Source organism: Euleptes europaea, chromosome 5 (assembly GCF_029931775.1).
Source record: "Euleptes europaea isolate rEulEur1 chromosome 5, rEulEur1.hap1, whole genome shotgun sequence".
Taxonomy (NCBI): Eukaryota; Metazoa; Chordata; class Lepidosauria; order Squamata; family Sphaerodactylidae; genus Euleptes; species Euleptes europaea.
The window spans coordinates 377,298-393,906 of NC_079316.1; the positions used below are offsets into that span (position 1 = coordinate 377,298).

The 16,609-nt window shown below is 54.6% G+C and overlaps 1 protein-coding gene across 1 annotated transcript in view; it reads left to right on the forward strand.

Annotated features, from left to right (window-relative positions):
• ATP13A3 (ATPase 13A3) overlaps positions 1-16,609 on the forward strand; it is a 45,121-nt gene that overhangs the window by 20,545 nt on the left and 7,967 nt on the right. The window contains exons 13-24 of the mRNA XM_056850252.1: positions 201-262; positions 1,041-1,191; positions 2,825-2,941; positions 4,030-4,047; positions 4,158-4,311; positions 4,399-4,519; positions 7,235-7,359; positions 8,946-9,124; positions 9,632-9,757; positions 10,954-11,033; positions 13,967-14,009; positions 14,129-14,238. Of these exons, the coding sequence (XP_056706230.1) occupies positions 201-262; positions 1,041-1,191; positions 2,825-2,941; positions 4,030-4,047; positions 4,158-4,311; positions 4,399-4,519; positions 7,235-7,359; positions 8,946-9,124; positions 9,632-9,757; positions 10,954-11,033; positions 13,967-14,009; positions 14,129-14,238 (1,286 nt within the window). The remainder of the gene's footprint in view (positions 1-200; positions 263-1,040; positions 1,192-2,824; positions 2,942-4,029; positions 4,048-4,157; positions 4,312-4,398; positions 4,520-7,234; positions 7,360-8,945; positions 9,125-9,631; positions 9,758-10,953; positions 11,034-13,966; positions 14,010-14,128; positions 14,239-16,609) is intronic.

The following is a 16,609-nucleotide window of genomic DNA, read 5'->3' on the forward strand; positions in this document are numbered from 1 at the left end:
ATTTAAGGCATGAGGTCCTCTGGAACTGCAGCTCTGCAGATGCATAGGCGAGAGGCCCAGGTCCTGGACCGTCTCCCGTTCAGGCATTAATGAGGACTGGGCCCATTGAGCAGCGGCAGAAGAAAAAGGAGGATTTGCACATGAGATAACGTTCCCTGCTATGGCAAACGCGACTTTTAAATGTTGCTTTCCCTCGGCAGACAGGCACTCTGACTGAAGATGGCCTCGATCTTTGGGGGATCCAGAGAGTGGAAAACGCTCGGTAAGTCCTTGTCGAGCTGAGCTGCAGAATGCTGCGGTTGCCAGGAGAGAGCAGAAAGGCCTGGGCGGCGCTCGGGTCAGGCCGATGAGCCAAGATGCCCAGAGGCTGCACGTTAGACCTTGGTGTTAGTTCCAGCTGGCCCGGCGTGTTTGTGTGTGGGGGGGTTATCTGGGTGACACTTGATCAGGCCATGGGAGGGGGCTCCATTTCCCAGACTGTACAACCAGGACGTAGAAGAGAGAGATTGCACAGAGCCACGGGGGTCTAAAGCAAAATCTCAAGCAGACCAAGCCATAGTTTAAAAAACAGTAAGCGTTGCCCTTAGTTAAAAATATTGTCGAAGGCTTTCACGGTCAGAGTTCATTGGTTCTCGTAGGTTATCCGTGCTGTGTAACCGTGGTCTTGGTATTTTCTTTCCTGACGTTTCGCCAGCAGCTGTGGCCGGCATCTTCAGAGGAGTATCACAGAGACACTGTCCTTCAGTGTTACTCCTCTGAAGATGCCGGCCACAGCTGCTGGCAAAACGTCAGGAAAGAAAATACCAAGACCACGGTCACACAGCCCGGATAACCTACGAGTTGCCCTTAGTTGCCCCAAATATTTTGCGTCCTCCGCAAAACCAGCAGCTCTTCTCTACTACTTCCTCTGCCAGGTTCATAGGATAAGATCGTTCACTCGAGCCTTTTAAATAGAGGGATATCTGGGGATGTAGAAATCAGACATTCTGTTCTAGTGCAAATGCTATCCCCAAACTGATGTCGATTGTCTCCGTGTTCAGCTTCCTTTTGCCAGAGGAAAACGCATTCAGCAAGCTGCTGGTCAAGTCTCCCTTTGTGGCCTGCATGGCCGCCTGCCACTCCCTCACCAAGATCGAAGGCGTGATCTCTGGGGACCCCCTGGATCTGAAGATGTTCGAAGCTACCGGCTGGGTGAGGAGCCACACCTGCCAGTGGGAAGGGGGGTGGGGTCCGGAAGGCCAGGAGGGGCCTGCCTCAGGAATGAATGGCTTAATGAAGGGTGCACACTTATGTGAGAACTCCCAGTACTTATTTTTATAGACAGGAAAGATGGACTTCTCCATCAGTGGTGGAGAGTCTCCTTTACTCGGTTTCTAGCAATTGCAGTTTGGTTGTGATGCTTTTATTTATCAATCTACGTAATGCTGAACCTGGACCTCAGGGTGCAGATTAAAAAATCCACACAATGGGACCTAGTAAAGCTAGGGGAGATTTCTGCACAAAACCAGGTTTGCAAAAAACAAAGCAACCCCCCCCCCCCTACAAACCCAGGTTTGCAGCAAAATGTGAAAAAGGTGGTGTTGGGGGATTAAATCTCCCCTAATTAAAAAACGGTGGTGAGATCCTCATCCTCCATTTATATGGTTGCCTAGAAGATGAATCGGCAGGGCTAGGGGGAGAAGGCAGCCTGAGGCAGGCGGTGCTGAGCCGTGGCGCTGCTGGAGCTGGGAAGAAGCACAGGCTGTCGCGGGCAGTCCCTCTCCACCCAAACAGCACCGACGCTTTGCAGCCCCCCTGGAGCCGTTGGCAGAGCTGGGGGCCAGTGGTGAGGAGGAGAAGGGACTGCCCGGAAGCAGGCTGCCCGCCCCTCCCCTTCTGTCCAGCCCTGCCTGGGCAAGGAGGTGAGCGGGGTGGCTGAGGGGAGGAGGAGGTGTGGCCACCTGTCCCGAGGTGAGCTTGAGGTGGCTCACAGAGTAGCAACAATCCAATCAAATAATAGGAAGAGCCACAGAGGACATCACAAGTGATAAAAGGAGCCACGTGAAATTCCGCAGCCTGAAAGGAGATTGGAGGTAGCTGGGCCTGGGAACCTGTCTGCGTGGTGTTTTTTTTTTCAAACTTTAATGTTTTAGGGACAGACAAACCATTATGATTAAAGATTGCATTGTGAATACGAAGATATGTCTGGGAAGCAACACGTGGGTGGGTCGCTTGCTGCCACGGGGGGGGGAGACTTTTGGCCCCCTCCATGAAGACCCCGTGGCTTCTACATGAGTTGAAATTGTGGCTGGTCTTTATCCTTCTGCCGGGGGCAAGGGTCACCATTGGAAGAGGAATGTAACTGTACTCGTCATTGGCAGTAATGAAAATTGCATACCTGCAGAGCCCCAAAATATTCTCCCTGTTCCTTGCCTGAAAGGTCTGCTTTTGACAAATGGGCACGAGGGAGGGAGGGAGGCCATCCAGCCCCCGCGGTCAGGGCCATTACCTGGTTCTGCGCACTGTTTAGGTCAGGCGTGTGCAGCAGCTTGTGAGTTGGCAAGCCGGAAGGGGTGCAGCCCCACTCATCCCACCCCGGCACGTGCCTCTCTCAAGCGCATCAAGGTCACTCCTGCCTACTCGGACTGGCAGTGGCTCTTCGGGGTCTCAGGCAGAGGAGGATCTTTCCCGCCACCTACTCCTTGAACCTTTTAACTGGAGAAGCTAGAGATTGAACCTGGGACCTTTTGCATGCCAAGCAGAGGCTCCACCCCCGAGCCATGCCTGCGGTCTCTGACTGTGGAACGTGATGCAGCAGTTAACCATCGCCATGTGCTTCCCACAGATTCTTGAAGAGGCGACCGAGGAGGAAACCGCCCTTCACAACCGTATTATGCCCACTGTGGTCCGGCCACCCAAGCAGCTTCTTCCAGAGCCCCAGCCAGCAGCCAACAAGGACCTGGTAGGGAGGGGCCCCCGGCTTTGCACTCTCCCCCGTTCTTCTGTGGGTTGGTCCCAAGCCCTGGGGTCTCTTGTGTGTCCGGCCTGGCCTCTTGCTCTTGCTGTCCAGCTCTTGGAGGGGTCAGTGGGGTGGCTAAAAATGAGAGGCCTGGGGTGATGGTCCTCTACTGGGATGTTAACGGCGGGGGCAGAGGGAACACTGGCCAATTAGTAAAGTAATTTAATCTTGCCAGGACACAGGAAAAATGTGTTTGTTGCCAGGTGGGGAGGGGAAAGGGGACAATTGGTTACATCAGATTGATTCCTTGGTGTTTACAAATGACAAACCCTCATGAAACAGGATTGTGTTTGACCACAGAAGTCTCGGTGACACAATCCAGGTGCTCTGCAAATGTAAACACACACACTTATGTTTGGTGGTATATGTATGCGTGTCACCCTATTGAAAGCAATTAACCCAGTGAGAAAAGCAGTTTTGTTCTGGGGTCCAAGAAACGAGAAACAGACGTTCACTGCCCTTTGGGGAGCTCTTGGGGCGCAAACTGCCTGGGGACGGTATTGTCACCGGCGGAGTCACCGGCGGACCCTGAGAGAGCCGCTCGCAGGAGTTTTTCTCCAGAAAGAGCACCTGGGGGAGGTCCTGACCCCTGATGTCCAGGAGTGACAGGGGAGAGGCGGTCAGTGCCGCATGACGTGCTGTTCTGCCCTCGCCACTGCTGTCGAGTCCCTGGGGCTTGAGAGAGAACCAGGCTGTTGGATCTCTTGTGTAATCTGAAGACGTGCTGGAAGGGGGGTAGCAGATGGCTGGGGCTGTGGGGCAGCAGGAAGAACCCACTCCTGTTTCAGTTGCAGAGGCTGGGGTTTAGTTTCATTATTGGGCGGGGGGGCGGGACTAAAGGGGGGTTCTGTGAAGGCTACACGCCAGAGGGAGTTTCTGAGGAAGGGTTAGAGGTGGCGGGGGGAAGCAAGGGAACTCGAGGGCCACCCTAACCCTGCCTGCCCGAGGGCTGAGGGTAGCAACGGGATGCCTGTGGTGCCTTTGGGCTGTGCCAGGGGTGATGCCCTCTTCTTCTCTCTTTCCATTGGCAGGAGCTGTTTGAACTTCCGGTGAGTACCTGTGCTCTTTCTCTGGGTTTTGGGGCTCCCCGGGACGGGCCTGCAAAGGGGTCGGCCTGATGCTCGTCTTCGCTTTCTCCTTCTGCCTCTTGCCGGATCAGGCCACTTACGAGATTGGGATAGTGCGGCAGTTCCCGTTTTCATCTGCACTTCAGCGGATGTGCGTGGTGGCCAGAGCCCTTGGGCAAAAGAAGATGGATGCCTATGTGAAGGGGGCGCCCGAGGTGGTAGCTGGCTTGTGCAAGCCGGAGACAGGTAAAGAGAGGCGTGTGAGACCCTCGGGACCCGCTGCAGCGAGGAGGGCTGACCCTTCTGAGTGTGTGTTGTTTTGGTGTTTGCTAGTGCCTGTTGACTTTGAGCGGGTGTTGGAAGAGTACACGAAGCAGGGGCTGCGGGTCATCGCCGTCGCACACCGGCGGTTGGAGTCCAGGCTGACTTGGCACAGAGTGCAGAACGTGGGGCGGTAAGTTGGCCAGATCCCTGGGGCTTTGCTGCCCAGGTGCAAAGCAACGGCTGGCACTTCTCTCCTCCCCCCGGGGGTGGGTGGGTCTGCTTTGGGTGGTTTGAGTCTGCTCTCTGCCTTCTCTTGGGGTGGGGTCCCTGTGTCCAGCAGCAGTTGGACAGACCTCCTCCCCTGTCAGTGCCGCCTCAGCTGGGCATGGAGGCCAGAGGGCAGCAGCCTTGTCCGGCTGGGTCAGAGCAGATCTCCCGCTGGGCTTCGGGCCTCCTTTGTCAGTCGGTCCCCAGCAGGCAGGAATGAGAGCTGGCTGTTCCTGCAGGAGAGCGGGGGAGGCTGCCCTGGGACCAAAAAGGAACCAGGCTCAGAAAGGGGGCAACAGAGCAGCTTCCCGGCTCTCCTGGGGGAAAGGAAGCTCTCGGGCTGGGGAGGGTCTGGTCCGGGATGACTCAGACCCAAAGGGTTGATGCTGTCAACACTCGGGGTGAGATTTTAGGAGCCCACAAGGACTTGCCCGCCACAGCAGGGCAGTGAAGGGGGGGTGCTGTGTAAGGGTCTGAGGGAACCCTGAGAGCGGGCGAGGAGGCACAGGGGTCTCGGTGCTGATGCCAGAAGCCTCCCAGCCAAGGCAGGGGAGCCGGGCCCGCCCGTGCTTGCGGTGCTACAGAGAGGAAGGTCTCTGGATGCCGTCAAGGACTGTGCTTCAGACTGGCGGGTCACAGAGCCAAGCAGGCAGGGGGCAACCCTGAGCCTGGTTCTGAGCAGGACTCTGGACCAGGCGTGAGAAGTACCCGATGCTTCACCGATTGGCAACAGTGACTGCGATGCCCTTGAGCCCCAGTTCGTATCAATGGGAAAGAATTCAGATGGGAATCTGTTGATCAGTTGTATCTGGTCACTAAAATCGGTCTCCCTGCCAGACGACTGACAGGTAGCGAGCGTCACACGTATTTTAAAAAGGGCTCCAGAGGGGATCCAGGGAATTGCAGTCTAGTCAGCCGAGCATCTGTCCAAGGCAGACTACAGAGATGGCAATTAAACACACTGGGGAACCAGAGCCTGCGGAGGGAGAATCAGCCAAGGGAATCAGCCAAGGGAAGTCCTGCCTTGCCAACCTTTGGGAGTTCCTGGAGAAAGTGAACAAGCATTTTTTAAAATTTTCTTTATTTCTTTTTAGCCCACCCTCATTCCTAGCCAGGTCAGGGCTCAGGTTGGGTAACAACATTTAAAACAACATAAAACCATAAAACTCCAGCTTAAAAACAACAGCGATCATAAATAACTATAAAATATCAAGAGGGAAGTTCACAGAAAAGGGTAGCAGGTGGCCCCTGTTGGCCACAGTCGAGCAGTTGAACACCCCACACACACACACACACACACACACGCAGGTAATCAACATTGGGATGTGACGCCACTCCCCGTGGGCCAGTGATGACCTGCTGCTTTCACAGGGGGGCTACCTTAACCTAACTGTGGGATGATGGGGAGGGGGGGGCGCCATTTTGGTCTCTGTATCTCAAAAAAGACACTGCAGAGCTGGAAAAAATCCGGAAGAGGGCAACCACGATGATTAAGAGATTGGAGCACCTTTGCTATGAGAAAAGCCTCAAGAGTCTGGAATTTTCCAGTCTAGAAAAAAGGACTGGGGAGGGGGAGATGGGTGGAGAAAGTGGATGGAGGGATTTTTGTTCTCTCTCTCTCTTGTAGTGCAGCGTAGTTTTATCAGGGGAGCGGCCCATCAGTGGCCCTGGTGACTCCAGGGAGAACCCGTCGAATGCCAGGGCTGGGCAGCTGCATCAGGGAAGGGGCTGGGCAGCTGCATCAGGGAAGGGCCTGGGCTGCTCTTCCCCCTCCTTTCCCTGGCTGCTGGGTGAAGCAGGAGGCTGGCCTGGATGGACCCTTATTGCTTTGATCCAGGAGGGGCTGCTCTTCTGTTCCTTTAGCTGCCTTTGCTTGCAGCTAGATTCAGTTGTGGAGTGTGCAGTGGTGTAGCACAGCCTGATCCTGTCAGATCTCGGAAGCTAAGCAGGTTCTGTACTTGGATGGGAGACCTCCAAGGAAGACGATGGCCGACCACCTCTGCTTAGTCACTTTCCTTGAAAGCCCCTTGCTGGGGTCGCTGTAAGTTGGCTGCGACTCGACAGCACTTTTTACACACACAGATTCAAGTCCAGGAGCACCTCAGAGACCAGCTAGGCTTTTGGGGCTATGAGCTTTCAAGAGCCAAAGCTCCCTTCGTCAGATAGGTCAGAATTCCCAAGGGAGCCTCTACTCTCAGGGGCCCGTGCCCTGAAAATCCCGTTGGTCTCTGAGGTGCTCCTGGGCTCAAATCGAGCTCCTTTGCCTTGGATCGCAAGCGCTGACACTGTCTTCTCTCTCTTCCCACTCCCTGGAGCAGCTTTGGGGGTCCAGGGGGAATGGAGAACCCCTTTCGGTGTGGCTTGTTCCTTTCATGGTTCCCTGGATCCAGCCCCATCCGTCTCTCCTGCCCGGCTGTCGCCCGGTCACCCCCTTGAGCCCTGTCTCTGGGTTCTTCAGGGTCCACTCTGGATTTTGCTAACTTGGATAATGGGACGCTTCCTACAAACCTGGCTGCGTCCCCCTCCCTGGTCGCTGTCTTGGTTTCTTTGCTGTCAGATAAGTCGACCAGAGCTGGAAGTTTGTAGCTTTCATAATAGCGTTTCTTCTCTCTCTCCCCCCCCCCCCATTCCACTGCAGAGAGGCAATCGAGGCCAATATGGATTTCTTGGGCTTAATTATAATGCAGAATAAACTCAAGCAAGAAACTCCGGTGGTGCTTGAAGACCTGCATAAAGCCAATATCCGCACCGTCATGGTGACAGGTGAGCAAACTCTTCTTGTGGTGCTTCGGGACCAGCTGCAGAGGCTGTTCTCTTTTGGGAGCTGGACTTGGCAATTGCAGGTGGTGAGCTGCCAGCCTGGTCTTGGGGTGGGGGCTGCCTGCAGGGCTCTTGGGTCGCAGCTGCACTGAGAGGGAGGCTCTGGGGAGCTGCTTCTGGTGCTTGTCCAGCCTCTGCTTAAAGACTGCCGGTGAGGGGGAGCTCACCACCTCTCTGGGTAGCCAGTTCCACTGTCAAACAACTCTTACTGTAAAAACTTTCCCCCTAATATCCAGTTGGTACCTTTCCGCTTGCAATTTAACCCCATTATTGTGAATCCTATGATCCTCTGCCGCCAACAGGAACAGAGAGAGCAATCCTGTTCCCCCTCCGCCGCCTCTTCTCTAGACTGAACATTCCCAACTCCCTTCACCTTTCCTGGTAGGGCTTTGGTCTCCAGGCCCCTGATCATCCTTGTTGCTCTCCTCTGCACCCGCTCCATTCCGTCCACATCTTTTTTGAAGTGAGGCCTCCAGAACTGAAAACAGGACTCCATGCATGACCTGACCAATACAGTGTACAGCAGAACTATGACATCTTGTGATTTGCATGTGATGCCTCTGTTGATGCACCCCAAGATCATCGCATTAGCGTTTTTTCAAGAGAAGGTCCAGCAAGCCACCTGGGGCAGACCATGGGAAGTCCACCTGGGCCATCATCCTGTTTCCCACAGAGGCCAGCTATATGCCCGGGAGGCCCCCAAGGCCAAAGCCGCCGCCCCCCCAGTACTTGGCGGCCAGAGCTCCACCGCCTCTGAGCATAGAGAGCGGCACTCGTCCATATTTCCTGGGGCTGAGGGCCGGCTGGCAGGGCTTGCCGCTGCAGCTGCTGGGGGGCCTTCAGCGTGGCTTGGCTTGGCAGTGCAGCGGGAATGGCTGAGGCAGGCACAGGGATTGTGTTCGGGTTCCCATGCTTGAAGTATCCCCCGATATTGTGTAGCCCTAATTGACCGTGTTTCGGCTGGCTCTGGGTTTTTTGCCTGATGGCCACACAAGGCAGGGGCGTTTGATAGTGCGCTGGTTTGGAGGGGGCATTCTGCTTTCTGAGAAGCCTGTGTGACCAAATGTTTGCAATTCCAAGTTAAAAAGTAATGTTAAAATTTAGAAACATTCTAAACACCTAAGCCAAATATTAGCTAATGCGAAATCAGATGCTTGGGAAGGAAAAACCGGTGCCCCATTTATGGAAGGTGCTAAGATGTCACTCTGGGCCAATTAAGAGGGGCCGTGGCTCAGTGCTGGAGCATCTTCTTGGCATGCAGAAGGTCCCAGGTTCAATCCCCGGCATCTCCAGTTACAAAGAATCTGGCAGTAGGTGCTGTGAAATACCTCTGCCTGAGACCCAGAGAGCGGCTGCCAGTCTGAGTAGACAAGATTGACCTTGATGGACTGATGGTCTGATTGAGTTTAAGCCAGCTTCATCTGTTTGTGGCTGGATGGTTTTGTGTGTGTGTGTGTGTGTGAGAGAGAGAGAGAGAGAGAGCAATGGTGGCACCCGAGCCCCATCATCCCTCTCTGCTTGCTTCGCAGGCGACAACCTGCTGACGGCCATCTCCGTGGCTCGGGACTGCGGCATGATTCAGCCGCCAGACAAGGTGATCGTTGCAGAAGCGCTTGTTCCGAAGGACGGGCAGCCTGCCAGGATCATATGGCACTACGCGGACATGCTCAGCAAGGGCACCGATCCCTCGCCAGCCATTCATCCGGAGGTAGCCCCTGGCCCCTGTCCTCTGTGCTTGTGAGGCGGGTGGGGGGGAGTCTTGGCCAAGTCCAAGCAGGGGCTGAGTGGGATGCCAGGAAGGGCCGGAAGCAGCCGTTGCGGAGACTCGGTGGGGACTCTAAGGTCCAAACGATGCGAGGCCCAGGAGATCCATCCTCGGAAGCACCTCCTCCTTTCTCCCTTTTTCAATGGGGAGGCTCCCTGAACAGAATTTGGGCCTGGCGTGGGTGAGGCTTCCCTGGACTGTTTTCCTGGCTTTCCATCACCGGCAGCTGCTCTTTGCCCCGCAAGGAAAAAGGAAGCTCTCCGTCCCAGGCCAAAGACGAGTGTGGGTGGGTGGGCTGAAACGGAGAAGCAGCACCGCAGGAGGAGGGGAGCTCTCTGCCTGCCCAGCTTCCGCAGGTCGGAATGTCCTTGTGGTGAGGAAGGGAGAGGTTTTGCTGCAGGCAATGGGAAGAGGGATGAGTCAGTCATGCCCTCCCCATCTGTGTGGCAGGAGATCCCTATCAAACTGGCCCCGGAAAACCTGGAGGACCTCCTCCCCGTGACCAAGTACCATTTTGCGATGAGTGGGAAGTCCTTCGCGGTCATCCAGGAGCACTTTCAGGATCTGCTGCCAAAGGTCTGTATCTGGAATGGCCTCTTGGCTTCCTTCTGCGCAGAAGAACGGGGTGGGTGGGTGGGGTGGGCACGTGTCTTGTAGTGGTTAAGAGCAGTGGTTTGGAGCGATGGAGTTTGATCTGGAGAACTGGGTTTGATTCTCAGCTCCTCCACATGAGTGGCAGAGGCTAATCTGGTGAACTGGGTTGGTTTCCCCACTCCTACACACGAAGCCAGCTGGGGGACCTTGGGCTAGTCACACTCTCTCGCAGCCTCACCTACCTCACAGGGTGTGTGTTGTCGGGAGGGGAAGGGAAGGAGATTGTAAGCCGTTTTGATTCTTCCTTAAGTGGTAGAGAAGGCCGGCATATAAAAACCAACTCTTCTTCTTGTACTTTCCTCGCCCAGTATGTTTCAAATGGAAAAAAAGATTTAACAAAATTATAGATATATGTGTGTGTGTGTGTGTGTGTGTGTGTTTAGCAGGACACACACACACAAGCTCTGAGGTCTGGAGTTTGTTGCTTTCCTTTCTGAACGGGCAGGGCTGTGCCGGAAGTCCTTCTGTGTGACTGATGGTGTTTGTGTGCCTGTTATAGGAGCCCCCCATACCTCCCCCCCACGAGTGCCCCTTGTCTCTTTCCACGGGGCGGTCCATCCCACAACAGCAGTTCTCAGCCTGCCCAGCAGAGAGCTCTTTGTTGACGCATCATGAACACACACACGAAGCTGCTTTGTACTGAATCAGACCCCCCCCCCCCTTAGTCCATCAAAGTCAGTCTTGTCTACTCAGGCTCTCCTGGGTCTCAGGCTGAGGTCTTTCCCATCACCTTCTTTCTTAGCTGGCCCCTTTAACTGGAGATTCCACTGGGGATTGAACCTGGGACCTTCTGCATGCCATGCAGAGGCTCTACCACTGAGACACGGCCCCACAGTCGAGCACTTGCTGTCTTTAGATGTTGTCGCAGGAGAGCTGCCAGCGGCCCACCAGCCCTGTGGGCAGGCCAAGGAGCCCTCACCCCGCAGAGAGCCCGCAAACCCAAAGCCGGCTGGCAGCTGCCTTCCCCAGTGCCTTGCCTCCCAAGTCTGGCCCTGGCAGAGCTTGGATGGCCCTTCCCTGCCCCTGGGGCTTCACAAGTACTTTGGCCTCTGTGATCTGAAGGCGACAGGATGTGGGCATCGCTGAGAGTGTTCCCATCTCCCCCCCCCCCCCCACAGCTTGTGCTGCATGGCACCGTCTTTGCCCGCATGGCGCCAGATCAGAAGACCCAGCTGGTGGAAGCGCTGCAGAACGTTGAGTGAGTATCGTGCCCCTTGTGACCCAGCTGCCTCTGGAGTGGGCAGAGGACCCAGCAGCAGCCCCCCCGCCCCCCAGCTGCACCTGGGTCTCGAGTATGCAAGCTGGAGGGTCAGGAGAGCAGCTCTGACCTGGGGCTCTGCGTGGCGGCAGCTGGCACTCGGTGGAGCAGGGGCACCGTGGGCGGAGTGCCCGGGGCCCTCTCAGGGGGCACCAGACTGCCCCAAGCAGGAGGAGCCCCCCTCCTGCTTGAGCAGCCCTCTGGTCCCAGGGAGCTCCCTGGAACCAGCTTGGGCTTCTCAAGCAAGGGGGCCTCTTCCTGCTTGGGGCAGTCGGGTGCTCAGCACTGGGAGCGTTGGATGCGCCCTTTCCGGGGGCTGCTGGGCCAGGGGACCGCTTGGCTGGGTGGGCCTCACACAGGGTAGGCCTCCGCTGGGGGTCTTGCTGGTGGCACCGGTGGGGGCGGGAGACAGAGGGAGGTCTCCACAGGCAGGGCACGGAAGGGGCAAGCGCCTCCTCCACCCCCGAGTCAGAGCACCAGGGCTGGGCATTTTGTGCCTGCTGTGTTCTCTTCCCCTGGACCCCAAGCCGAGCGGCTCTTTCCCCTCGTTCAAGGGTGTTCTTGGCTTGTTTGTCCTACCTCAAGCACTCCCTTCGGATTGGTGGCGCAAGAATTACCGCCTGGCTCAGGCTCGTTGGACCCTGGACTTTGGTCAGCAGCCTGGGTCGAGCCCCCCCCCCCCCTGTGATTTATTGTTTATTTGGAAAATGCCTATACCGCTTCCACTTGGAGTGGTGTACAGCTAAAACAATACAACAGAGCCATCAGGACAAGGCAGGACATAAAAACAGCACAATTTACATGTTGAGCAGCCTAAAATAATGTTAGATAAAGCAGGCCTTGAGCCAGAAACAGGCTGTAAGACAGCGGAAGAAGAGAAAAACCCCTGAGTTAATAGCCTGAGTGAAAAGGAGTGTTTTTGCCTGGCAGAAGAACATCAGAAGAGCCCTGCTGGATCAGACCCAATGAGGGTCCATCCAGTCCGCCATCCCGCCTCACACAGTGGTCAACCAGTTCCTCTGGAGGTCCAGCAACAGGACACGAAGGCTGAGGCCTTCCCCTGATGTTGCCTCCTGGCACTGGAATTCAGAGGTTGACTGCCTCTGAATGGGCAGGTTCCCTTTAGTCACCCACCCTAGTAGCCACTGAGAGACCTCCGCTCCGTTAATCTGTCAAATCCCATTTTAAAGCTGTCTCTTCCTGTGGCCGTCCCTGTGCCCACTGGTGGCAAATTCCACATTTTAATCATTTGCTGTGTAAAAAACTATTTCCTTTCGTCCATCCTGAATCTCCTGCCTGTCGGCTTCATTAAATGCCTTTGAGTTCTTGTCTTTTGGGAGAGGAAGGAAAAGATCTCTGCCCACTCTCTCTATCCCAAGCATAATGTTATAAACCTCTCCCAAAAAAGTAGGTACCAGGAGCTCCTCCTAGGAAAGGGCATTCCACAGGCCAGGTGCCACCACCAAAAAAGCCCTTCTCCTCGGCGGCCACCCCCCCCTGCAGGGGGGTGACCTAGGAGAGCAGGGCTTCAGGAGAGGGTCTCAGCTGGTGGGCTAAAGAGTCCCTCAGGCCCCCTGCCGCCAGGCCTCTTGGGGCTTTGGAGGTAGGAAGCAGCACTTGGGTTGTGCCTGGAAGCAGACAGGCAGCCGGTGCAGCTCTTGGTGCTCACAGGGGTGGTCCCATCCCTTTATCCAACTGCTGCATTATAGACCAATTGAAAGTTTGCAGACCATCTTCAGAGGCAGCCCCCCCCCCCCCATGGGACGCATTGCAGTAATCTCAGACGTGCGTGATCAGAGCGTGGCTCCCGGGGCCCAGGGCAGGCTTTTCAGAGCCAGCCATGGATGTTCCCCTCGGCCAGTGCTGGGGAAAGCTGCTCTTCAGCCGGGGGAAGACCGCAGCCTCCCCATAGAGACCAGGGCCCAGCAGCAACCCCTGAGCAACCAAACCGCTTGCTGGGGGGGGGGGGGAGGGCAGCCCCCTCCAGGGCAAGTGTCTCCTCTGTCCTGGCGGGACTGCTCTGTTCACCGTGAGTCTCTTGGTCTGGCCTGGATGGAGCTTCACTTGCCTGACCCTCTTCCACCCCATAACCCCTCCCCCTAGGCCCCAGTTTGCAATCTCCCCAGACCTTTGGGGCAGAAATCATCCCTCGAGCTGTGCTCCTGCCTGCTGGGCGTTCGGCTGCCTGCCCTTGGGGTGCGGAGGGGAAGAGCCTGCGACTCAGCCCGGCCCACCCTTCCGTGGTCACCCACGCCTGGAACCAGTCCAATTCAGCACCCCCCCTTTCTGCCCTGGCATGCTGCTGGCTGGGTTTGTTGGCACCAGCTTCTCCCTCCCTCCCTCCCTCCCTCCCTCCCTCCTGTGTGGGATGATGCCGTGAGGGAGCTGCTGCTGGTGGTTCTGGCTGGCAGAGGTCGGCAGGCCTTCCTCGGGGCGCCTCCATGCTGGGTTTCTTCCCCCAAGCGGCAGAGCAGCCGCGTCTTATCGCCAGCAGTCCCATCTGAGCAGCTGGCCGACTCATCCTCATGGGGCCTGGCCCTCCGCTTTGGCTGGCTCTCTACCAGCACCTCCCCCACCCTTGCCCCCCCCCAGGCCTGCCTTGCCCGTGCCCCCAGGGCTCAAGAGGACTCCTCGAGATCCAGTCGAGCAGGGGGGCGAGAAGCTGAGCGGGTGTCCCTACAGCGAGTCTCGCTTTCCTCTGCTGGTGGTGGGAAATGTCCCCCGGGGTGTTCCGGCCTCCCGGTGGAGCTTGTCGCTGTGCCGCTGTGCTGAGGGGTCTCCTTGCCGGGGCTGAGGCCCACCTAGTGTGGGGGAGGGAGGGGCTCTCAAGCTGATCTCCAGCAGGAGCCTCATGGGGGTTTGTGCTTTTGCAGCTACTACGTGGGCATGTGTGGCGACGGGGCGAACGACTGCGGGGTGAGTACCCGCCTCCTTCCCTCCCTCACCTGGTACTGTTTGCCTGGGGAGAAGATCGAACCCTCACTTGCTCGCCTTCTCTCTCTGTCTCTCTCCTCCTCCCCCCAATCTGCTGGCAGGCACTGAAGAGGGCCCACGGCGGCATTTCCTTGTCTGAGCTGGAGGCTTCCGTGGCATCGCCGTTCACCTCCAGGACCCCCAGCATCTCCTGCGTGCCAAATCTGATCAGGTACAGCTGCTCGGGAGGTGTCCGGCCATCACGGCAGATGCTGCTTCACTGAGGCATCGCTGGGTAGCTGGGCAGAGGTTTTTCCTGGGAGAGGCGAGCTCCTCTTCCAAGGGGAGAGTCTGCCTCCGCCTCTGGAGATTTCGGCTGTTCCGGCGCATCTCCGTTGCTGCGATGGCGAGCAGCTTGCTCTGAGCAGGAGCTCTTGTTGCAGGTTCCAGGGGGGACCCAGGAAATTACAGGCCAGTTAGCTTAACGTCTGTTCCGGGTAAATTAGTGGAAAGCATTATTAAAGATAGAATTGTCAAGCATATAGAAGGGCAAGGTCTGCTGGGCAAAACCCAACATGGCTTCTGTAAGGGTAGGTCCTGTCTCACTAACCTGTTAGAGTTTTTTGAAAGCGTCAACAAGTATATGGGCAGGAATGAGCCTGTAGATATTGTGTATTTGGATTTCCAAAAAGCTTTTGACAAAGTCCCCCACTGAAGACTGCTAAGCAAACTTCATAGTCATGGGATAAGAGGACAAGTCCTCTTACGGATTGAGAGCTGGCTGAAAAATAGGAAGCAGAGAGTAGGAATCAATGGTCAGTTCTCCCAGTGGCGGGATGTGAGCAGTGGGGTGCCTCAGGGATCTGTGTTGGGACCGGTGCTTTTCAACCTGTTCATCAATGACCTGGAGTTGGGGTTAAACAGTGAAGTAGCCAAGTTTGCAGATGACACCAAATTATTTAGGATGGTTAAAACAAAATCGGACTGTGAAGAGCTCCAGAAGGATCTCTGCGTACTGGAAGAATGGGCATTAAAATGGCAAATGAGATTCAATGTGAGTAAGTGTAAAGTGATGCATATTGGGACAAAAAATCCCAACTTCCCATATACACTGATGGGATCTGTGCTGGCAGCGACAGACCAAGAAAGGGATCTTGGGGTGGTAGTGGATAGCTCAATGAAGATGTCAACCCAGTGTGCGGCTGCTGTAAAAAAAGGCAAATTGATGCTGGCCATAATTAGACGAGGAATAGAGAATAAAACTGCTGATATCATACTGCCCTTGTACAAATCTATGGTGAGACCACACTTGGAATACTGTGTACAGTTCTGGTCACCACACCTAAAAAAGGATATTACAGAGCTTGAGAAGGTGCAGAAAAGAGCAACCAAAATGATTAGGGGACTAGAGCAACTGTCCTATGGGGAGCGGTTAAGACGCTTAGGGCTGTTTAGCTTGGAAAGAAGGCGGCTGAGGGGAGACATGATAGAGGTCTATAAAATTATGCATGGTTTGGAGAGAGTGGACAGGGAGAAGTTTTTCTCCCTCTCCCATAATACTAGAACACGGGGTCATCTGCTAAAGCTGGAGGGCGAGAGATTCAAAACAGATAAAAGGAAGTATTTTTTCACACAACGCATAGTTAAATTGTGGAACTCCCTGCCCCAGGATGTGGTGATGGCTGCCAGCTTGGAGAGCTTTAAGAGGGGAGTGGACATATTCATGGAGGAGAGGGGTATTCATGGCTGTTTGTTAGAATGGATACTAGTCATGCTCCATACCTATTCTCTCTAGTATCAGAGGAGCATACCTATTAATTTGGGTGCGGTGGAGCGCAGGCAGGATGGTGCTGCTGCAGTCATCTTGTTTGTGGCTTCCTAGAGGCACCCGGTTGCCCACTGTGTGAACAGACTGCTGGACTTGATGGGCCTTGGTCTGATCCAGCAGGGCCTTTCTTATGTTCTTTTTTTTATAATAATTTTTATTGGTTTTTATATTTTAAAACACATACACATATATATCAACAATTTATATAAATCATTTGAATAAAGAAAAATGTAAAATTGTTATTGAAAATACAAATAATACATTTAACTAAACTATGGGACTTCCCCTCCATCTCCGTCAATCTCAGAATAAATTTGTAAACTCTTTCGAGTATAGTTCTGATCCTAATAGTATTTTATACACATAAGTACATTCTCAAATATAACTATCAACCATCTTTCCGTCTAAAGTTTTTTCATATAAAAGAAGAAAAAAATTAATACATAATAGATCAGATCAAAGAATATCCTTCAAATTTCCCCAAATGTAATTCATTTTCACAATAGCTCTTTCAAGCCTCCCAGTCTCCCATAAATTGCAAATTATCCTTTTGATTTATAAGCGCCATAAGTTTCGCCATCTCCTCCAGTTCCAGCATTTTTAGTATCCAGTCTTTTTTTTCTGGAGTGTCCATTGATTTCCATTTAGCTGCATAAACCAACCTTGCAGTCGTGGTGGCATAAATTAAAAAGGATCTTTGAGTCATAATAATGTCCGGTATCATACTAAGTAACATCATTTCTGGTGATTTAGGTATATTATTTTGAATAATCAA